Source organism: Acromyrmex echinatior, unplaced genomic scaffold (assembly GCF_024713525.1).
Source record: "Acromyrmex echinatior isolate Ae372 unplaced genomic scaffold, ASM2471352v2 Scaffold20, whole genome shotgun sequence".
Classification (NCBI taxonomy): Eukaryota; Metazoa; Arthropoda; class Insecta; order Hymenoptera; family Formicidae; genus Acromyrmex; species Acromyrmex echinatior.
In genome coordinates this window covers 624,870-650,372 of record NW_028259054.1, presented here as the reverse complement: position 1 = coordinate 650,372, position 25,503 = coordinate 624,870, and the positions used below count along the sequence as shown (strand labels likewise).

General features: G+C 36.3%; 1 protein-coding gene and 1 pseudogene across 4 annotated transcripts in view; both read right to left on the bottom strand.

The window, feature by feature from the left end:
* Positions 1 to 25,503, bottom strand: part of LOC105152712 (coiled-coil domain-containing protein 39) — a 231,403-nt gene that overhangs the window by 205,685 nt on the left and 215 nt on the right. For all 3 annotated transcript variants that reach the window (XM_087416285.1, XM_087416293.1, XM_087416296.1), the window contains exon 2: positions 25,232 to 25,443. In XM_087416285.1, coding sequence (XP_087272411.1) covers positions 25,232 to 25,333 — 102 coding nt within the window. In that variant the 5' untranslated portion in view covers positions 25,334 to 25,443. The remainder of the gene's footprint in view (positions 1 to 25,231; positions 25,444 to 25,503) is intronic.
* Positions 897 to 25,321, bottom strand: LOC147906571 (uncharacterized; annotated as a pseudogene). Its single transcript, XR_015548325.1, has 2 exons — positions 25,232 to 25,321; positions 897 to 21,954 (listed from the first exon to the last, which is right to left on the bottom strand). The product of XR_015548325.1 is annotated as an uncharacterized LOC147906571 (transcript).

The window sequence follows — 25,503 nt, the reverse complement described above, 5'->3', positions numbered from 1 at the left end:
GACGAAAACCATGGAGAACGTACGCGATCGCGTCGACATAAAGTTATTAACACAATGGGAAGGCAGACACGGTGCTGAGGCAATGATCGCGAAATCAAATTTCCACAGCCGTAGTGTCTTTTCGGAGAATCTGGTCGAGATAGAACTGTGTTGGATAGAAACTCGAAGTGAAATTTGATAAACCAATATACGTGGGTATATGCATCCTCGACATATCCAAGATGTGTTTGTATGAATTTCACCACAAGTACATGGCACCACTGTTTCGCGAAAAGTACAAAATTATGTATACCGATACTGATAGCCTCATACCATATTGGTAGAATGTGATGATGTCTACGATGTCATGAAATGCGATATAAACAAATTTGACACGAGCGATTACTCGAGCGACAACGCGTACGGCATTCCGTTCGCAAATAAAAAAGTTCCTGGCCTTATGAAAAACGAGAACAACGGTGCCATCATGACCGAATTCGTTGGACTTAGAGCGAAAATATATGCCTTGCGTGTAGAAGGAAAGAAAGATACAAAGAAATCAAAAGGCGTCAAGAGCAACGTTGTAGCGAGGTCTATAACGTTCGAAGATTACACACGGTGCTTGAATGACGCAATCAAAATGACGCGTAAAAGTCATGCATAAGATCCAAATTGCAAAAGATATACATGATATCAGAAACAAAAATCGCTCTAAGTCCGCACGATGATAAGCAACGGTATATCGTGCCAGATTCCACCGACACGCTGCCATGGGGGCATTACCAATGTAAATAAAACACATTTATATTGTATAGTATGTTTAATATGAATATAATATGTATAATATGTACAATATGTATGCTATGTATATGTAAAATATAATATAATATGTATTAGGTGTTGGAATTAATTCGTAGCGAAAGAATGTTATTTATTTCACATGAGCATTAAAAAATACATTAATGAAAGTACTTCCCATCACTTGTAAAACGCTACGAATTAATTCCAACACCTAATATAATACAGTATGTATAATATATAAATACAATACGTATATGATATTTATAATATGTATAATATGTATTTATATTTTTATAATAAATATAAATTTTACAACACATTGTCTTTATGTATCCACAAATTGTGCGAATTGTTAAATCCCAACCATTTCACATAAACCTCGTTCCCTTTCTTGCGCAGCATCTTTTCAACGAGATGTACATTGGGGTTTGCGACGGTATGCAATTTATATTCGTAGAATCCTCCAACAATAGATTTTCCGTGAGAATCTTCCAAAAGATACGTCACTGGACTTAGTTTGTTGCATTTTGATAATTTTAAATAATTTCACCCAGCAATTTTTGATAATTTTACCTCCGTGCTCCATTCGGCGTGTAACCTTTATCAAAGATTGTCTTGAATTTGCTTACCGAATCACCTACTTTGTATCGCGCGAGTGCTGCAATCTTTACGCGATTGTAAACCGTTAAGAGTCTGTCGGCGATCGCAGGAGTAACATCGACGGGACGCATACCAATAGTTCGATGCTTGCGCGTGTTGTAATTTGATACGAGACGCGGCAGGATGTCAATCCATTTGTAATTTCCATTGTGCGTAACTTATTCCCACATGTCGTTCTTCTTGAACCGTTCGACGATCGAGGCCTTCATTACGGAATAATGGTTGATACTGTGCTTCTTCAAGAGTTTTTGCACATCCGAGTTGTAAAATTCCTTTTCTTTGTCAGTATGCAAATTTTTCAAACATGTTCCATCGTCTCGAATTATCTTTGCGATCGCCTTCATCACCTCGTTCTCGTTCTTGGCTTTGAGCGGTTCAGTCCATGCGTGTTTACTCAGCACATAATCGATAATGATGAGAATGTAGTGGTAACCCCTGTTGAATCGCATATAAGGACACATTTCGATCACATCCGCCTGCCACAGGTCCTCGTATCCGTGTACTATGAAGTGTCTTCGCGGAAAATTTGTTCTCGCCGGAGCGTGCAATTCATTAACCAGCAGACGTTTCTCAGACATTGTGAATAATTATTCAGCACGATGCACTTGAATCATCTTTTCAAGTTCGTTTAGCATAGCCTGTACATTATTTTGTAAGGCTGCAATCTTTCTCCCGATTTCATTCAGACAATCTTTCAAATCTTAAACACTCTGCTGCACGTATTGTTTATTTACTGCGTCAGCATTATCCATGGGTAGCACTACTCGTCGAATCTTGCGCGATCGTGTGTAGGCTGCGACTATGCAAAGAGCGTTATCACGCATATAATTTCTAAGCAATCCACGCCACTGATAGTGCGATTCGCTTCCTTCTCCTTCAAGCGATAGTCCAAACTTGTTGATCGGCATTACGATGTCAACTGAATGACGTGTATAGAACGAAGTTAATTTATAATCACCGGCTCCATTCTTCGATAATCGATAGAATCTCATTGTCATGACCATTGTGACCCGCCTGGCGCGAGGCCTCGAGCAATCGCAGACGTTCCACAACATTTCGTTGAGATCGTCCTACTGGATATAGTTGATCTTGTTATCGTTTAGCGTCATCGTACGCGGTAAATCCACTCTTTTATTTATTCTTGTTCCAACCTTTTATCCGATACCAATGGCGCTATTATATTCTTATACTTGTATCCCTTACTTGATTATTCGGGCTATGACCGCGCCGGTGAGCATTTGTCGTCAGCAGAATGCTCCTGTAGGTCTGTACGTCATCATCCGTACAAATACTTTCGTTGGGAAATTTCATGAAAATTAACTCAAACCCGATGTTCAATCGTATCTTTTCCCATTTATAATTAAATCGTCGTTTTTGTGCAAGGTGATAAGTTTGTCACCAAGCATCATTCCTTCGTCGCTGAAATATACTCCATACACAACGTCTATGTTAACAGCTTTCTTACCGCTCAGGACCACTTTCAAATATTTTTGTCCCGACAGATCATAGTTTACATGCAGCTTTTCTTGCCCCTCGGATGTTTGAAACAGGTGTCGAATAGATGTTACGAGCGGTTCATCGAAAATCTCAAAAATTTCTTCAACAGTGGGAGGTGTGGTCACACGATAAATCGCGCGGTTGTATTATTTCAGACACTTCGTTCAGTGGATGGTATGGTTTTCGAGTGACTCAATATTGATTTCACAGGTGTGGAAACCTGTGTAGGATTGTTATACAAAGATCGTTTTCTCGATCGTTTTCTTTTGGGTTTTGGTTCTTCTTCCGAAAAAAATGTTTCAGTCATAATAGGATCCTTGGAGAATTCAACAGTGTTTTCAACAAACTGTTTCAGCGAGTCGATAATAGGTTTGAAATGTCTCTCCAATGCGATATCCTCCTCCATTTTATTAGTCTTCAACGCGCTTTTTGCGAATCGAATCGTTCGTTTTTTTCAATCTCCTTAACTATCTTTTCACGATCTTTGCTGTCGTCCATATCAATGTGTCAAGGTCAACTGATCACATTACGGTATTGCAAATCCGGCATTAAATCCTTTTCTGTATCGCCCATCGGTAAGCGCACTGTCCTTGTCAATCACTAGAAATTCATACTTTTGCTAACATTTACGATATAAATCGCAGAAATCCTCATAGGACATATCGGTATTCACGTAATCGTTGTACACTTGTTTCAGATTGGTACCATCCTGTTTGAACAGGATCAACAGATTTGCATTGTCGCGTATGAAATGTTTTGGTATTTTTGCGTACTCTGACAAAGATAGAAGCAGTCGCATGTCTCATTGCAAAGTACTCTCTTATCGCATCCTGTTTGTCGCATGCACGTCATCAAAGATAAAGATGAAATTCGGAAGCGTCTCACTCGTTGGAATGACGTTGCTGTTATTGGATAAAATAACCGAATTCCTCGATCGATGCTAACAAATTCGCCAGATATCGATATTTCGGTTGCAGCAATTTCGAATACACACGTTCTCGAATCGTACGCCGTGCAGACTTTCCAATAGGCTTATCAACACGTTAGTCTTGCATCATTTTAATTAAAATGATAAAATTATATTCGTGACGTTTTCCGTCCGTCACAAGGGTCGCATGGCCTGACCGAACAGTGCAGTATAGTGTCCTGAGTCCTCTCACATTTTGGGGGCGGACGCACCTGCACTTTTTCCCCGCGACGTCGTTTGTGTACCTTACGCGTTCCGCGCTGTCGTTTTCGTTTTCCCGTTTCTGTGTATTTTCGTACCGAGGGTTACAGAGGCCGGCAACTCCCGCGACCTTGGCAGACTGACGCCACCTCACCAGAGAGAAGAGGAGGAAGAACGACCAGGATTGGGAGTCAAGAGACGACCGCTGCTGACAAACCCGCTGGGGATGCACGATACCTGACCCCGGATTGCATGCAGGTGATATCCTTCCTTCATTATTACGCCCTTTTGGTTATCGCAAGGCATTTCTTACCGCACCCTTTTCCAGGCGCAAAGCGGATCGAGAGTTGGTACGGCATGACGGGAAAGGCCACTCTACGCCCCAAGGACGACGAGAGCCCCGGATAGGCACCTCGAGGCCACGAGGCGGCCTGAAAAAGACTCCCGCGATCTCTCGAATTTCGCGCGCCAGAACATGCGACACGGGCATGACGCGGTTCCCGCGATTAGCGGAGCCGCGGAGCCACGCGCCAATCAGGCGCGATAAAGCCCCCTCGCGGAGATAACGAGTCCTGCGTGCGCCCAGGAGGATTAGAGCCCGGCACTTGAGCTGTGGCCAGCTTGGCGAAAGCACGCGAGAGGACGCAGCGAATCGAGAACCTTCCAAGGTCGACTAGGACGAGCACCTGCGAGAGAATCACGGTGAGATAAGCGTCACCCCTGTAAAGTCGCCGGTTTCCGCGTCCGGGAGGCGTAGCTTTATCGGATTTCTATCGGGCATATAATAGTGATGCACGTGGCATTACCGTGCATCAGAGTTTCGCGGGATTCGAGTACGCGTGTCGCCTCCCGGAACGGCCCTTATCGTCGGGATAATTCTAATGCGTCCGCCAAGGCCACAGCCTCGTCACTCGGTTTCTTTTTATCGCGAATCATATGTTGCGTCGAAGTTCCGTGCCGTAGTATTGTCGTGTATCGTGTCGTCTCGAGCGTCTGTAGCGTAAGATTTGCATGTCTATTCGGTCCTCTGTGTCATAGCCATTAACGACAATTTATAATAGCAATTGATAATTGTGCGTATTCTGTCGAGACTGCGTAGCGTCGAGTTTGCACGTATTGGAGCCTTCTCTGCATCTCAACTGAACGATGTGAGGCCCCGCGAGCGCGCACGAGGTCACGCCGTATCCACGCTACCATCGTTGCCGAATTCCTTAGTATTTGCGAAGTGATGAGGTATTGTTCGCATAATTCGCGAGAGCATCTCTATGTGGCGTGAGCTCGTGTCGCGAGAATCTAATGAAGTTGATACGTCCAGCGTAAAGTCTCGAGGCTTGCGCGAGCCGTTATCGTGCTCAAGTAGAACTTATCGTGTTGATTGTATCGCCAGATATAAATGCAAGTCGAAGACTTATCTAATATACACTTGTTAGTTTTGTTATTGTTAATTCGTGTGTACTTTATTCTCGCCTCTATTCGCTCCTCCAAACGATCTGCTATCCTCGACCGCGAACCGCCCCCTCTGCCATTTCCAAGGCTGAGCTATCGGTTGAGAGTCGACATTCGCAGCTCATTAAAAATGGCATAGAGAAAATATCGCGTAATTTCTAGAAAGAATAGCACTCTCGCTCGTGCCTGGCGCTCAACTATTGTTCTGTGATTATGTGCCGAAGAGCGGCCGCGTGAAGACGCATTTCTGTCACGTTTCGTTTAACGCGACCCGTCATCCGATCGCCTACGAAAATCTTACCTGTGAATGTGCGATGAAGTTGCGCCACGCTCGTGAGTGCGGTTGCATCGCTTATAGAAGAAAATAGTTATTGCGATATAGAATCCTCGTTACTTAAAACTTTAAGACTTCATATGGAAAACACGGAATTTCCAGATTCACGTATTTCCTGACTTCAATCTTCGCAAGTCTGTTATAGAAACTTCTCGATGTAAATTTATAACAATTATTGAATAGTTTCTGATAGGCAAGAATTATTATGACAAAATGTTTTAGAGAATTTAGTATTTGATTTTTTTAAGGAAATAAAAATTATTTTGCAAGAAAAATATTCTTTAATAATGTAAGGTACGATCTCCGCACATTTAAGCTAGAGACGCTTCTGAGCCACTGCGTCACATGAGCGCTTGGCGGCTCGGCCGGTAGTAGGGGTAGCGCGCCGGAATCGACCCGAAATGTGCAAATCTTTGCACTGGTTTAATTTGTTATAATCGTTATAATTATTATGATCATCATAACTATGAAGTGCTTGTATGGCTATTACAAGGATGTTTTGAATGATAGATATATTATATTATATACAGAGCTATCCAAAGTGCTTTTGGCTTGAAACCGAGAGAAATGTGCAGTTATCATTCTACTAAGGATTAGGAACGGTAATGGGTGTGAAATAAGAATTTCATTGCTGTTTTGTCATAGCATGCGACTTTCGGTCTCAGGAACGACACTTGTTTAAAATCGCTAAAAGTTTTTGACTTGTATCTTTCACTATGTTTAAAATTATTCTATTATTCATATTTTTATTAAATATATTATAAATATATTGTAAATAATAGTATCTTACAATATTAGTAACAGAATACTTGTAAACACAGTGAAAGACACAGGTTAATAATTTTTAACGATTTCAGCCTAGTGTCGTCCATGAGACCGAGCGCTACGACAAAACAGCAATGAAGTGAGTAACGGTAATGAGCGTGAATACATTTCAGTTTCAAACCAAAAAATACCTATCTTGGACAGTTATATCATTACATATATATTATGTTCATTACTTAACTATATAAAATAATTTTTTTAATCAATATTTGTATAATAGTAATTTTCTTTTTATATATAAAGTTTTATATTTTTTCTATATTTTATTAGTGCAATACTTCTCGATATTTTAAATAAAAGTATATGGCTATATATATAATATATTGTGCTAATACCAAAGCAAAGAATAGTTCCATCATATTTATTATTGCTATATATTATTGAATATAGAAAAAAGTAAACTTTTTTCTATAATAACTTTTTTCTTTTTTCTATAATTTTTTTCTATATTTGATATTATTACAAGTCATACCTTTACTTAAAATATCGAAAAGCATTACATTAACAGAATACAGAAAAAATACAAAATTTTACATATAAAAGAAAAATTAATATTATTCAAAAACGGATTTAAAAATTTATTTTTTGTAGTTAGGTAATAAATGTACTATATAAGTAATGTAATATTACAATACGTCATACATAGTATACAATATAATGTAATGTAGTAATGTTATGCAATGTAGAAAGTAATGTAATCATATAATGTAGATAGTAATGTTGTACTAATAAAAATTTTATTATGCAAATAAAATGTTTTATATACGATATTATGCATTATTTTTATTAAGTATGTTTCAAGAATCATATTTACAATTATTATTGTACGATATTAATGAGATTGCAAATATTGTACTAAATAAAATTATATAATAAAAATAATATTTTATGTATAATATTTATTGTAATGTTTTAGTTACTTGCAATCCTTTGAATATAATAAACTTAAATACTATTTTTGAGAAATACTTTAAGTTTATTTCAATATATAAGTTTTGTTATCTGTAAATAAATCACAAAACTCTTAATAAATTTATTTAAGTACTTCAGATTGAGAGGGTAAGTAATATTTTGAAAAGGTTTTAACTATTTCCGTAACTTTTTGGTTATATTTCAAGAAGATTGCAGATTCTTTCTAATATTTTAGCAACCTTTCAACAAGGTTTCATGTGCAAGAATCGCGAATATTTTGTTATTTCAGCTGTCTCAGAAATATTGCAGACATACACATTCACAACTTTCATGAAATGTTTCACTTTTCAGTTAAAATATTTTTGAAATATTTTTGAATTTTTTTCGATTTCTAAATTTCTTCGATTATTTTACAATTTCTGAAATTTTTCGGTGCTGTATGGAACATACATGATTTCTTTTCTATCATGTTTTCCATTATAATATTGACATCTAAAAAAGCGGAATTTTCGAAAATTCTGTATCTAGAGACACTGGTAGTGTCTCGGCGTTAAGTGTCTACGCGCAGCGACACTGCCGTAACTACTTTACGCGAGCCGACGAGTTGCACTAGATCGAGATTATCGGATCTCAATAAGGACTGAATCGATCAAGTTCTAAGTGTGTCAATCGATTGTAACCGCTCGGGATATATAATGAAAGTGTTTTTATTGTTTTTCTACCAGCGGAGATATTGTGACTTAAAATACAAATCTGAAATTTTTATTAAGAAAAAATTAAGAAACGTCGTTGTCGTCGTCGTCGTCGCCGCTACGGGGATAATGTTCTTTTGGAATTTTTGGCGCGAGGCAAATGTGGCGCTAGCAATGCATAGTCACACATGATCAGCGAGCGTTGCAAGCGCTACGAAAGTTTTACACATTTTACACATTCTACACTCTACAGAGATTACAAGTTGAAGTTATTGTTTTTTACGGTCACGTGATCACAAAGGAGTTGAATAAGTGCGATTGTGACTAAAGCTATATTATATATAATATTAGGTTCCGGTTATCTCAAATACTGATAAAAATACTTTTAGTCAATGTATTTTCGCGTAATTAAATGTTTAGATTATCCAAATAATATCGAGATTGTCGTTAAGGAACTGTGACCACATTTGTACGGCACTTTTAATCGGGTTTAATAACAATGATGAAAATACATCCAATCGATGCGTTTTCGCATAAAAATAAGTAAAAGTTTGACAAAAAAAAGTATCGCTCTTCCTCATGAACCGTGATTAGTCATTGAAGTTGACTATTCAGGTTAAGAAGTTGGTCACAACGACGAAATATTGCGATGTAAGCATACACTGCACACATTGCAGTAAAATTTTTCTGCTTTAGGACCGGTATTCATAATCAGATCTTATATTCAAGGCCGTCTTAAGTACGATCTTAAGAAATCAATCAGAGGGCTGCATTAGCGTCTTAAGATATTACTTAAGATGATCTTGAAATAAAAATCGACCATGAATACTGGCCTAGATCTACCGGAATAGCGGCTCGTATTGATTCCGCATCCGCAAGTTCTGCTTAATGGGATATAGGAAAATGAATTCCTGCGAATTGGAAATCACATATACATATAGGGACATTGCCGACTGTGTTTTGTATATTCATTTTAAAATTTTGATTTACATTTTCACCTTTCTATATATTAGGTGTTGGAATTAATTCGTAGCGTTTTACAAGTGATGGGAAGTACTTTCATTAATGTATTTTTTAATGCTCATGTGAAATAAATAACATTCTTTCATTAAAAACGCTACGAATTAATTCCAACACCTAATACTATTATATATATACGACATTCATGTTCTGATCATATTGATCTCCATATTTATCTGGAGACTTAATTACCTTTAGAATTATGTTCAAATTCCCATTCGAGTGCTATCCGGGTATCACTTTATTCTTGTTATTTACCGAATGTTAAACAAGGATGACATAGCATCTAGGTGGGAATCCGAGTATGACTCAATATGTTGATTAAGGCTCTGCGTACAAGATAGAAGGAATAGAAGGAATAAGAAATTAGGAATAAAGAATAAGCGATTTTAACCTATCAGAAACCATGTATCCCGATGAATCCGATTTCTGATAGGTTGAAATTGTTTATTCTTTATTCCTAATTTCTTATTCCTTCTATTGTACGCAGGGTCTAACTATGCGCTTGTAGGAGATAGTTTTTTCCGTTTAAATCAACTTAACGAGGTTAGTTTTTATGAGAATATGTTGTACATGTATAGCTGATCACAGAAAGATGCAACACTTATTCTTCAATGGGTTTCGGAACGCAGTTTGCTCTCTGAGTGATTGGTTCTTACTCATGAATATTCTATAAATAAGAACCAATCGGGTCGAAAAAAAAGTGTTGCAACCTTTCTGTGACCGGCTATACACGCAAGCATCGGCGGAATCTGCAAAAGAAATAAGGCCACAGCACAGACTTTTGCATGACGCATAACGCGCGCATGATGCATAAGCGAATCAACTAATCAGAATCTTTCCTTTTCTCCCATTTGATGAAAAAGAAGAATTTCGATTGATTGATTTCCTTATGCATTATGTGTTATGCAAGAGTCTGTGCCGCGGCCAATAAATTTTCGGAACAAAAAACAGCGAGATGGGCGGAATAAAACTACGACCAATCACGAACGTTCCACAGTTCCATATATCCACAGTTCTGCATTCCAGGAGCGTATCCTGAGGATGCAGTCCCATGATGCAGAATTGACAGCTCGTGATTGATCATGGCTTCATTCAGCTGATTCTGTTCCGCTAAAATGTGTTTTCCTATGTTCCATGGAGCGGAATTTCCGGAATGCGCAATTAGTGCTGATCAATCGCAAGAGCCTTCCCGTAGATCATCTTTCATTAGAAGTAGGATAAGTATATTCTAACTCTGTGTCAGTGCGTATACGTATACGATGTATATGTGTATGAGGGAGTCAGAAGGAGAGGGAAAATGCATCAGACACTGGGTCCGAGAGAGCGGAAAACACGTCACCGGAGGGTCCGTGTTAGAGGGGAAGGAGGGTTTATTCGGTCTCTCTTTCATCCGTTGCGTTCTCTCTTTAACCTATTGTCCTCTCTCTCCTACCCATTGTAGAATGCAGTTCACTTTTCCACCCGTTGCAGTCCTATACTTATCATTTACGCTGTCTCTTCCTCCCATTGCGCTCTCTTTTCTTTTCTTCTTTTGCACACGATTTTATTAAATAGATATTTGTTTTTTACAATTTTTTAATATGACTCGGCAATAATTTTAATTTAGCAACAGATAATATGTTTAGTAATACAAATGGCCAAGCGTTCCTAATTATCGAATCATTATTAAAACTGTTATTGAGTAACTCTATCGAACACTTATTAAACTATACATACTACAACTATCATTATTGATTGATTCTTAATTATAAGGGAAAGAAATTAAAATGCATTTTAAAAAATCTCATACTTTATTTTTTAAACTTGATATATTTCTTTTTGGCGTTGCGACCATCAGTTCTATATTTTAAATACATTTTGTAACGCACAATTCTTAATATGCTTTCATATATCGTACAATATTAGTAACGTCTAGTCAAAAGAAAACTTGTGTAAAATATAAACTACTTACTTATGTAAAAATATGTTTTATAGATTCATTTAAATTTCTCAATATCAGTTTAGAAAAATTAGCATCGTATCTCGATAAAGATAAATTGAAAATTACGCGATCAGAATTTTTTAATCTCAGCGCGGAGGATTTCGATCTTCTCACACGTAAAGGTATATTTCCGTACGAGTACGTTGACTGCGTCGAAAAATTGGAAGATGCATGTTTACTTCCATGCGAATCATTTTACAATTCGATAACGGGCGACACTGTATCCGAGAGATTACGCGCATGCCATGAACGTGTGGCAACGATTCTCCATTCGAACCCTCGATGAATATAGTGACTTATAAACAGACATACTTAAAAACAGATATCTTGTTGTTGGCCGACATTTTTGAGAATTTTCGCAAGTTGTATCACCAGTTATGGACTCGATCCCGCGTATTATTATACACTATCGGGTTTTACGTGGAACGCTATGTTGAAATATACTCGCGTCAATTTTGAACTTTTCATCGACGTTGACATGGTTCTATTCATCGAATGTGGTATACGTGTCTGAGTCAATGTTCAAACAGGTACACGCAGGTCAACAAGTACATGCAGTCGTACGATTAATCGAAACCATCAACGTATTTGATGTACTTTTACGTTAACAACCTGTACGGTTGGACAATGTGTCAATCAGTGCCATACACTGATTTTCGCTAAGTCGACGATATAGACAATTTTGACGTTACGACCATCGCGACAGATTATACGCGGTGTCTCAATGATACAATTGAAATGACGCGTAGGCAGTCGTACATAAGATCAAAATTGCATCAAGTATACACCATATTCGAAATGAAAATCGCTCTGAATCCATATGATAATAAGCGATACATTGTTTCAGATTCTACCAACACGCTGGGGATATTATAAAATATTATTATAAATTCATTTCTTTTTTTTCGTATTTATGTATTTTTTTTATTAACAAAAATACACTTGTATATGATATATAATATGTTTAATATGTATATTATGTATAGTACGTATGGTATGTACGTTGGCACGTATATATATGTATATGTACATATACATGTATATGTATGTACGTATGTATATATGTATGTACATGTGTACGTACATACATACGTATGTGTGCATCTGTAATATATATAATGTGTATAACATGTATGCGTTTATATTTAATATTTACATAGGGAAAAAAAATAATTATACAATTTGTAAAAAATTTTATTTTTATAACACACTATCTTTATGTATCCAAGAGTTGTGCGAATTATCATATCCGAGCCATCCATTATTTCACATAAACCTCGTCTCCTTTTTTACGTAATACCTTTTCAATTAGATATACGCCGGATTTAGCAACGCAATGCAACCCATACACATAGAATCTTCCAGCGACCGATTTTCCGCGGTAATCTTCCAGCAGATACGTCACAGGATTAGTTTTCTGTATTTCGACAATTTTAAATACCTTCGTAAAACACCTTCCAATTTGGCATGTAACTTTTCTCAAAGATCGTCTTGAATTTGCTCACACGTACCGAGTCACCCACTTGAATCGCAGGAGTGTGACGGCCTTTACGCTACTGTACACGTGTTTAAGAGTTTGTCAGCAATCATGGGAGTCACATCGATGGACCGCATATCGATAATTCAATGCTTTCGCGCGTTATACTCAGACACGGAACGTAGAAGTCGATCCATTTATAATTTCCATTGCGCGTAAATGTTTCCACATATCATTTTTCAGTGATTGAACCGTTCAACGACAGATGCCTTCATTATGGAATATATTGAATAATGATTTATGTTGTTTTTTCAAGAATGTTTGTGTTATAAAATTCTTTTCCCATATATCAGTTTACAAATTTTTCGGACATCTTCCATCATCTCGAATTATCTTTGCGATCGCTGTAGCCATCTCATTTCCACTCTTGGTTTTCAGCGGTACGGCCCATGCATGCTTACTCAACACATCGATAACGGTAAGAAGTAGTGATAACCTTTGTTGAATCGTGTGTAAGAGCACATCTCGACCATATCAGCACAGGTCATCGTATCTGTAAACTATGACACGTCTGCGTGAAAAATTTTTTTTCGCCGGAGCGTGCAGTTCTTCCATCAGTCGCCACTTTTCGAAGTTCTTCTTCTCAGATATGTCACGTTATGTTATGATTATTGTTGTATAATGCATGAAATATCATAAAGTTCTTACGAAAACGTTATTTATCGGCATTTCGATGTCAATTAAAATGACTGTGTATTCACCCGTTTCAATTTATAATAAAACTAGCTTCATGAAGCTCCTCGATAATAGACATTCGTTATCATGGACATTGTGACCATGCCTGACGCGAGGCCTCAAGCAATCGGAGACGCTCCATTAGCTCATTAGGATCGTCTCAATGAACATAATCGATTTTATTGTCATTTAAGGTCATGTTGCGTGGTATTACACTTTTTCGGACTCTTTTATCTGACTTGTTTAGATTCCTGGCGCGTGGCATGCCCATTCCAACTTGTATTTTACCTGACACCAAGAGTGCTATTATATTCTTATATTTGTATCCTTTGCTGCCCACTATTGAATTATCCGTTTTATGATTGCGCTTGTAAGCATTCGTTACCAACAATATACTTTTGTACGCTAGTTTATCATCCTCTGTGTAAATAGTGTCATCGAGGATTCTTTTGAAAATTAATTCGTACAAACAATGTGTACTTTTGTATTGGGTCATCTAAAAAATATCCGCGGTTTTTTGTTCAATTTTTGAATGAAATTTTTCTTTTTATTTATTGAAAATCAATTTTAATCAAGTATATATTGACCATTATTATCTATAACCTTTTGCCATTTTTCGGGTAATTTCATAATTCTATTCGTGTAGAACTTTTGTGGTTTATCGGCGAAAAACTTTTTCAAGTGATTTTCGGCAGCTCTTTTGTCGGCCAATGTTTTTCCATCAAGAGAGTTCTGCAGAGATCGAAACAAATGGTAGTCAGACGGTGCAAGGTCCAGGCTATACATCCAGGTGGATGCATCAAAACTTCCCAACCAAGTTCCCTCAATTTTTGGCGCGTCATCAAAGATGTGTGTGGTCTGGCGTTATCATGATGGAAGACAACACCTTTTCTGTTAATCAATTCTGGTCGTTTTTCCTTAGTCGCTTCCTGTAATCTATCCAGTTGTGAATAGTAGAGCTCTGAATTAATCGTTAGGCCATGTGATAACACCTCATGATGGACGACTCCCTTTCAGTCCCACCATACACACAGCATCACCTTATTTGCCATCAATCCAGGCTTTGAAGTCGTTTGTGGTGGTTCGCCGCGCTTATTCCATGATCTTTTACGAACAATATTCTTATATTTCCCATTTTTCATCACCTGTGATGATTTGCTTCAGAAATGGGTCGATTTCGTTGCGTTTTAGTAGTGTTTCGCTGATGGAAATTCGATCAATCAAATTTCTTTGCGTTAATTCATGTGACACCCAAACATCGAGTTTCTTTGCGTAGCCAGCCTTTTTCAAATGATTCCAAACTGTCATATGATTGATTCTTAGTGCATTGGCTATCTCCTGACAGTTCACATGCCGGTCTTGCTTGACCAGTTGCAAAATTTCATCGACTTTTTCAACTGACTGGCCGACCAGAGCGAGGTCGATCTTTGACATCAAAATTTCCAAAACGAAATCGAACAAACCACTCCTGCGTCCTGCGTTCACTTACAGCATCCGCGCTATAAACTTCACAAATTTGTCTGCATGTTTTTGCCTTTTTTGTAGTAAAAAAGCATCACATAGCGTATTTCTTCAGATATTTCATTTTCAAACCAATATAACTTTTGACACGATTGATGAATCACCAAACTTTGTTTACAAAAAATGTAACCTAAAATGTCATCTTTCAGACGCGCGTTCGTTTGACACAATCGGATTAGTGTTGCCCGATATATGACCATCAACACCATCTAGTGACAAAAACCGCGGATATTTTTTAGATGACCCAATACTTTATTCCATCTACGATCACAAAGTCATTCGTGTCTACATCAAAATATTTGTCGCCGAGCATCGTGCACCATTCTCGTTAAAGTATACACCATAAACGTGATCGATTTCCTTTTCTCTGTTTTCATCACCGAGAAGCATGTTTACGTATTGTATTTTTGTCCAAATGCCCTCAATTAATTATGCAATTCCTCGAACTTGTCGCGTTTGCAAAGATTGTTTAACTAACGTTTTAAGCGATTCATTGGGCGTTTCATAAACGTCTTCGACTGAGGAAACGTGCGAATATTCGTACGATAATTCGTGTAGTTCAGGCGATGCATAATTGGAATTTGACGTAATATTCGATTCTTTTATACGTTGCTTTTTAGACGACGTGTTAATTAAAACCATGATTTATCCATCCAGAAGCCATCATCATCATCATCATCATGAACATCTTTATTATCTTCAGATTTTCCTTTCTTAATATTTGTATCCTTTACAATGAAGACTTTTTTCTTAATTGATTGAGATTCATCATTAGCGGTGTTCTTGATCTGTTTTAAAGATTCGACGATAGACTTAAAGTGTTTTTCCAATGCTATATTTTCATCTATTTTATCCGGTTTTTAAAACGCGATACTTTTTACGAATCAAGTCACTTGTTTTCGCAATTTATTTCGCTATCCTCTCGTGATCCTTGAGTTCTTTGTTGTTATCCATGTTATACTCGAAAGGAAATGTTGTGTAGTTAACGTATTGACAACACTTAACAATGTTAAGGTATCGTATCATTACTCATTAAATCCTTTTCTGTATCGTCCATTCACACTGTCTTTGTCCATCACTACGAATCCATACTTTTGTTGCCAATAGCAACGACACAGTTCGCAGAAATTCTCATAAGACATGTCGGTGTTTACATGATCATTGTATACATGTTTCAGATTGGTACCGTCCTGTTTGAACAGGATCAACAGATTTGCATTATCGCGTATAAGATGCTTCGGTATGTCTGATAGAAGCAGTCGACGTCCGCGTGTCGACCCAAAGTACTCTCTGATCGCGTCTTGCTTGTCGCATGCCACATCATCGAAGACAAAAATGGAATTCGGGAGCGCCTCGTTCGGTACTACATCGTTATTATTGGAGAATAATCAATTTCCTCAATCAGTAGTAATAAATTCTCCAAGTATCGGTATTTTGGCTGTTGCAACGACTTCGAGTATATGTACACATTTTCGAAACGTATGTCATGTGGACTTTCCAGCAAACTTACCAACACGTTTGTTTTGCCGCAGTTCGATGGACCGCAGATAGAATGATTCCGCGTATAGAAATTGGCAGCGTGTTTCTATGCTTGCGTATTTCTTTTTCAATCTGTACTTTATTGTCAACATTAATCACTTAGATCGTCTGCGATTGTCGCACGAATTTCATATCTTCTCTTTTCACGACACTGATAATATTGAAAAAAGTGACATCGAGAGCGGATGTATTTATAGTAACGCACAAAGTGAAACCGCTCAGTATTCAAGATGCTTCTTATCATGTCGGATAACTATGATGTACATAGTTTAACCGCTAAAGAGTTGGAATATATACCGAAAATTATTTTGCTAAGAGAGTTTAAGAATTACATAGATCAACTATGGGACAGATTACCCGAGCATAGGCTGATTCAGAGGTTCAGCAACATCGTCGGTGTTTGAAACATAATTTAACCTGTCATCGATCGCATATTGATGGTCACCGCCGTTTATAAGAAATTGTAGCAAATGTCAATAACAACAACAAAAGGCTACGGTTTTTTAAATCATGCGATAAACGCACTTCCGATCGAGTTGCATATCCCCGGATATCAATTTTGTGGTCCAGATACGCATTTAGAAAAGCGATTGGCTAGAGGCGATCGAAGCATTAATCCATTGGACGCGGCATGTCGCGAACACGACATAGCTTATTCGAAGAGCAAAGATCTCACGAAACGACATGTAGCTGACAAAATACTCCTCGCTGAGGAAACGGATTATCGTGAAAGATTCGACTCTTAGAGAGAGAACTGCTGCCACAGCTGTTTAGGCGGCTATGAAAACCAAAACGAAAATTGGTATGGATTTGAAAATAAAGAAGAAAAAGTCGACGAAAAAACGAATATTATCGGTAGCAAAACGCGATGGTATCTTATCTATTCTACCGCTGTTGGGAATTCTTCGGCTTGTTGGTCAGCGGCGCGGAGAGGAGTCGTAAAAGCTATAGACGATAATAAAGCCGCAGAACGTCAGTTGGAAGAACTGAAACGACATAACCGCGTCATGGAAGGTCATGGAGTTTACCTTGCTCCATACAAGCGTGGACGAAGAATAAAAATGAACAATGGAAAAAATAAAAAAGATTGAAAAAAAACCGTTAAACAGTTGCCAAAAATATCGAAGAGTGTAATTACCAACATACAATTGCAACAACTGGCAAAACGTATGCATATTCCATATTTCAGAGATATTTTTATGCGTACTACCTTACTAACAGGGGAATATATCGAAACGAGATATCGTAAATTTGGATAATGCTGATCAGGTATTCATTGAGTGGCGTACGCGAAGCGGGGAGATCATGCTGTTTACTTTGATAGTTTCGGCAATCTTCAACTACCGAAGGAATTGATGCGATATTTAGACGTAACGCAAATCGAATATAATCGCACGCCTTATCAACGTACGATCAAAGTAACTGCGGATAACTGTGTCTACAGATCTACAGATGGTTGACGATCGATTTAAGAATTGATATTTTCTTTCATCTCAATATTCATTCAAACATGTCACTGACATTTACGCTCACCGGTAAGAGTAGTGTCATCGCGACCTGCTACTTTCCGGCCGTAGATTTGAGTGATGGTGATTACGAGCTCGGTCTGACTTTGAAACCTACCATACGATATCTAATGTAAATTCATTGAATAATAAGTTTTATTTTGACGAAGACGACAAAGAAATTATCATTCCCGAAGGATCGTACGAAATACATAACGTAAACAAGTATCTAAGACGTGCAATTCTACAATTTCATCCTAATGATGTTGCGAGAGAGAAAACGCTTCGCAAAGAGGATGAATAGTACCCATTGACTATTCATGCCAATAACAATATAATGAAGAGTGAGATAAAATGCGCTTATCAAGTAAATTTCATCAAACTCACAATATTAGATCTCTGTTGGGATTTTTATCGAATCGTGTGTTGGGACAATGACAGTGGCACAAATCGGACATATCGATAAGTATCATCAACGTAAACATCATTTGCATTGAATGCAACGTGACCGTGGGTGCATATAGCAACGATATGTGTGTGCACGCAGTATACAAGTTTTCGCCGAACATGTCACCAGGATATCGGAAAGATCGACACAGATCATTTACCTTCCGATCATCGTACGGAGTATTACGGATCTGACGATTTGCATTGTGGATCAAGACGGACGATTTTCACGGAGAGAAAATTGTTGCCAGCGGGACGACAGCGATAAAAAATATTCGACTGTCCAGTAGAAAGAAACTCACTGCGTCGAACGTTAAATTTTTACAATCATTGGGCTTTGTTGTACGACAAATATCTGAGATGGCTGATATCTTGAATATTGGAGGCGAACCAATCTTTGACGATCGCATCGTCAAGTTCGAATTTCACACGTACAATCCGTACATCAACACGACGTTTGGATATAGCGATGAAATAAGGATACCCATACAACAGAGAGATTTATACATGTTACCGTGTGAAAGCATTCTCTATGTCGAAGGTAGATTGACTTCAAAGGAAAAAAATGTACAAAAACAGCCAAATCTTGGATATGATTGTGTGGCGTTCATGTTCGATAAAATTCGATATGAATTCAATGGTGTGGAGATTGATCGCGGCGGAAACGTTGGAATAACTAGTCTTATGAAAGGTTATGCAACGTTTTCTAATGAAATCGCATATAATTTGCTGGATTTATCGATTCTAATGCTACCGCGAAAAACCTAATGACAGACGATAGATACTTTAATTTTTGTATACCGCTCAGCATGTTGTTGGGCTTTTGCAAAGATTACAGACGTGTGGTAATTAACGCCCGTTATGAATTGATTTTGATACGAGCACATAAACACTTGCACATAGTAACACTTGCATAGTGCGAGATCCAGTGACAGAGGCGACGCTTGAATTATTGAAAGTAGGCAAATGCCTCACGTTGCGTTGAAGTTAATAAACTATCTATGCTGCGCGCTTTAGAGAGCAGACGATATCTAAGTATGAGTTTCCGTTCCTGGGAACTGTATGAATACTCCCTATTGCCGAGTACAACGAAGCATTCCTGAGCAATCAAAACTGCGACTCAGCTGAAAAAAACCATGATACATTATTTTTGGTCTACAGACTGATAAAAAAAAATATCATACAGTAAACGACAGTAAAACTTACTTCGACCTGTTAACTAATGTAAAACTTTATCTAAACTCTGAATTTTATCCGTATGTGATGATCTAGACTTTGACAAACGCAGAGCCGCTATTTTGTATGATATGTATTTACGTTTCCATATGTCTTACTATCAAATCCCTCGTGAAAGAAATAAACCATCATTCCAATTAAATTCCTTTTTGAAAGGTTTAGTAACCATTGACTGCTCGTGACAAAACGAGTCCATCAGGAGTGGCACTGTGGATGTATGATTAAAATTTGAATTCAAAGAGAATACCCGCGAATATAACCTATTGTTTTATCATACACAACCGCGTGATCGAATATAGCCCAATGTCAAATATAGTACGCAAGATTATGTAAATTATTATCATCAAAAAATACCCTCCGCCTCTTTTTAATATATGAGATAAAATCCAAGATCTTTTATGTCAAGCACAGTCTCAAAAAGTGGTTCACCATGACTATACCAACGTTTGTGGATCTGCAAGGATTTATTATTGGAAAGAAATTTGTCGTGAAGTAGCGGTGTTGAGAAAAGGAACCATTCTCTCTCATTATATTTTTACGTGTCCCATGCCATGGAATTTCTTGACAAAGTCAGAAAAATACTGCGCTTCTTGACTGAGTGCTTATCACCATGGATTGCAATGGAAATACGGGATGATCCCATACAGCATGGCCAAACGCCTGATTGCAATGGCTGTAATTGGTGTGGAAGAAAGTGACGACAATAAGGCTCTTGTATACGTTAAAGGATGTGAAAAACGCGAATGGCTGACTGGTATACTCAATAGTGACGACTCGACAATTGAGACTCTGGATGCTATTTACGAAGATATAGATTCTTTACAAAGTCTTGATATTATTAATACTATACGATGTGAAAAACATGTTAAAAATTGTGCGTTACAGAATCTATTTAAAATATACAACTGGTGGTCACAACGCCAAAAAAAAATATATCAAGTTTAAAAAATAAAGTATGAGATTTTTTTTTAATGTATTTTAATTTTCTTTCCCCTATCCCTGTAATTAAGAATCAATAATGAATATCAATAGTTGTTCAATAGTATGTACAATATATAATTCAATAAGTGTTCAATAGTTACTCAATAACAGTTTTAATAATGATTCGATAATTAGGAACGCTTGGCCATTTGTATTACTAAACATATTATCGATTGCTAAATTAAAATTATTGCCGAATCACATTAAAAAATCGTAAAAAACAAATATCTATTTAATAAAATCGTGTGCAAAAGAAGAAAAGAAAAGAGAGCGCAACGGGAGGAAGAGACAGCGTAAATGATAAGTATAGGATTGCAATGAGTGGGAGAGAACTGCATCCTACAATGGGTAGGAGAGAGAGGACAATAGAGAACGCAATGGGTAAAAGAGAGAAGGAATTAAACCCCTCTTCCCCTCTAACAGGGACTCGCCGGTGACGCGCTTTCCCCTCTCTCGGACCCAGCGTCTGTGATGCATTTTCTCCTTGCCTGACTCCCTCTCACACACACACACGCGCGCGCGCATACACATTATATACGTATACGCACTAACACATAGTGAGTTAGAATCCCTATACTTATCCTACTATTAGATCCACCGGAATAGCGTTTGTCATTGGCTAGCGTTTGTCATTGATTGCGTATCTGCAAGTTCCGCTCCATGGGACATAGGAAATTAAATTCCTGCGAATCGAAAATCACATACAGGGACATTGCCCTGTCTTCATTTTGTGTTCGTACCCATTTTGATTTTGATTTATATTTTCGCCTTTCTTACTATAATGAAAAATTAAAACCTAGATGCTGCAATCTTAACTAATCAAATTAAGTTCTATCAAATTAAAAAATAAAACACAATACTGTTTCTTATTTATACAAACTTACCTTTTTAAAAAAAAGGTTAAAAAAAGCGCTAAGCATGCATGCTTTTCGTAAAGTCATTTTGGGCCGGTTTCACTAACGCCAATTACTTAGCCGTGGAACTGACTAATTGTGTTTGTGTTTGCTGTTTAGTAGAATTGACCACTTATGGTTGACAGTTAATCATCAATTCGATTTAATCGAATTGGTGAAACCAACTCTTTATATATAATATTAAGTATCCAACCCAATTAATAGTAGTTTTAATTTTTCTTCAAGGATATTCTTATTGAAGGTCTTCTTATTTCAATCTAAGTAATGGCAACTTTCATTCTCTGTTAAAAATTATTACTCTTCAAAAAAAATTAATGTATCAAATGAAAAATTAAAACAGATGCTACAATCATAACTAATCAAGTTAAATTCTATCAAATTAAAAAATAAAACTCAAATGGTATTGTCTCTTATTTACTTAACTCTAATGATATGTATCATTCGTATAAAAGATTTCATATCAACAAAATTGGTACCAAGTGAAATTCCTCAAAATTTTATGTAGTATTCGTAAAAAAGATTTCACTAATTGGGGCCAAGTTAAATTTCATGTAATTCGGATACCAAATCATATAAATAATATTAATTTTAATGATATGTCTAAAAAATAATAAATAAAATGCCAATTTGAGCCAACACTGGTTATTCGTGTGTATTTTATACCATTTATTCAAAGTGAATATTAAAACGTATATGTTTCTATCTACGGTCAAGGTCTTCTTCAATACAAAGAAATTTACTTAAACTATTAATTACAAAATTACATAATGATAGCGCATACGAATATAAACTATTAACGTACAAAATACGAAAAAACTGTGGTAGTGAAATCCGAGTTAATCTTGGTCATCAAATTACTAAGTTTACTAAAAAAGAAAGAAAGAGATTTTTTGTTTTGAATGGTATAAAATACACACAAATAACTAGTGTTGGCTCAAATTGGCATTTTATTTATTATTTTGTAAATTTTTCTTTAGAGCCTATTGATTATCTTGTTTTTAATGATATGTACTATTCCTTTAAAAGATTTGATATCAAGAATTAGCGCAAAGTTAAATCCCATTTCTTTATACTATGCCAAATTTCCACTGTGAAAAATACTCATTGGAACGTAGTTTAATTTATAGTGTAACACCAGAATGCATTGTAATCTTCCATTCTTATTCTTATAATTAGCGTATTAATAATAGATTTATGATTTTTATTTAGACTTAAGTTAGAATTTTTTCAGAATTGACGATTTTTTAATTGAAAGTTTTATTGTAAAATAAGTACGACTATCAAATAACTTTTCGAAAAGTTAATAACATTGACATATTTTACTTGTACTTTTGAGTATTTAATAACGTACACAGTGTAAGGGGAACTCCGAATTTGAGTCATCCTCAGCTTAATATAATAATAATTAAATAATATATCACATATTACAAACACACGTAAACATCGCCAAAATTTTTCGATGGTATGTCGAATGTGACTCAACCAAGTAAGGACTCCGTTTGACTCCTATTGCCTTGAATGATTTTCTTATTTAACTTCGTGTAAGACAGTGTTAAAGGCTCCGCACAATAAAAGAAATAGGGAACAAAGAACAGAAAATAAAAATTTCAATCTATTAGAAATCATGTATTGTGGAATATACAGTTGCTGATAAGTTGAAATTCTTATTGTCTGTTCTCTGTTCTCTATTCCTTTTATTGTGCGGAGCTCTTAACATTGTGTCTTGCAAAGAAGTTGTGAAGTTAAATAAGAAATTCATTCAAGGCAATAAGAGTCAAACGAAGTCCTTACTGGTTGGGTCACATTCGACATACCATCGAAAAATTTCGGCGATGTTTATATGTTTATATATGCGATATTATTTAATTATTATTATATTAAGCTGAGGATGACTCAAATTTGAAGTCAAAACGTTCTTTAAATCTTATTGTAATTAAATGTAATTTTGTTTCAAAAACAATTTGCGTTTGACTCCTATTGCTTTGAATGATTTTCCTTTTTAGATTTAAATCAAAGGAGTCTTTTAATATTTAACATTTTAGGTTAAATTATCTTTTATTCTATTTTATCTTACACAAAGTGTTCCAACTATGACAGTATTACACTGTCAAAAACTAAATACAAGCATGTAAAATATGTCAATTATCAACTTTTCAAAAAGTTATTTGGTAGTCGTACTTATATTGCAATAAAACCTTCAAAAGTCGTCAAAAAATTATAACTTAAGTTTAAAAATCATAAATCTATTATTGATACGCTAAATATAATTATAAGAATGAGAATGGAAGATAATGCATTCTGGTGCTACACTATGAAACTAAACTGCATTTCAACAAGTACTTTACATAGTGGAACACAGTGTAACATCTCTGTGTTCCACTGTGTAAGATACTTGTTAAACGCAGTTTAGTTTCATAGTGTAACACCAGAATGCATTGTAATCTTCCATTCTTATTCTTATAATTATATTTACTGTATTAATAATAGATTTATGATTTTTATTTAGACTTAAGTTATAATTTTTTGAGAGTTAGATTTTGAAAGATTTTATTGCAAAATAAATACGGCTATCAAATAACTTTTTGAAAAATTGATAACATTGATGTTTTACATGCTTGTACTCAGTTTTTTACAGTATCGAACAGTGTAACACTGTGTCATAGTTGGAACACTGTGTCATAGTTGGAACACTTTATGTAAGACACATTGTTGTTACACTGTGTTACCTGTGTAGTCCAACGTTGTTGGAAAACACTCCAAAAAGCTAAGTACAAGTGTGTAAAATATGTCAATGTTATCAACTTCTGAAAAAATTATTTGGTAGCCGTACTTATTTTGCAATGAAACCTTAAAAAATCGCCAATTCTAAAAAAATTATGACTTAAGTCTAAATATATAATTATAAGAATAAAAATGGAAGACTACGAGACATTCTGGTGTTACACTATGAAACTAAACTACATTTCAACAAGTATCTTATACAGTAGAACATAGTGTAACGTCTCTGTGTCCTAGCTGGAAAACAGCCTTTTACAGTGTTGAACAGTATAACACTGTGTCATAGTTGAAATACTTTGTGTAAGACATAATTTTACACTGTATCGCCTGTATTGTTGGAAAACATCTCATGTCTTTAAAATTATCTAATGTCTTCATTCTTTTTTGGCGCCTCTGACGTTTCGGCGCTCTAGGACTTGAGAGTTAAAAGTTCATAAGTAAACGCGCTATTGCGTATATATTTTTACTGAAAAATTATTTCAATGGCAGTTAATTCTTCTCATGAGTCAAGAAAAGAACTGTTTTTATAAAGGGACTCTTCAACCAATTACCACCGCGATTAACTAATCAATTGCAAGTAATAGTAATATTTTATTAACACAGAAAATAAAAATTATTAATTTTTCATTTGATAAAAAAAAGATAGATTAACGAATCGTATTTGCTGTTTTGAACAATCCTGCCGATTAAATTAATCGCTAATCGAGTTTATATGAGTCCGGTTGAAGTCATGAGTCTAAACGTCCGAAGTTAAATATCCGAATGGTGTCTTAAATTTACTTCTTCCTCCAAACATTTGTTTTCCTCGTTAGCTATAGGAATTCGGAAGCCGTCCTGCCATCCCAGCTGATTTAGAATTATGTCTATGTTACGCGTCGCCATGTCGAGATTCCACTAATCGTTCGTGACAATTTAATGATAATGACAGCCAAAATTCGAGATCTTCAATGCAGCACAACCAGGCACAACATGACACCGTTTGTATTTGGTAGCTATAATAATTAACGACACATGAGCAAAAAGAAAGGCCTAGTTTCCACCGTACACTTGAT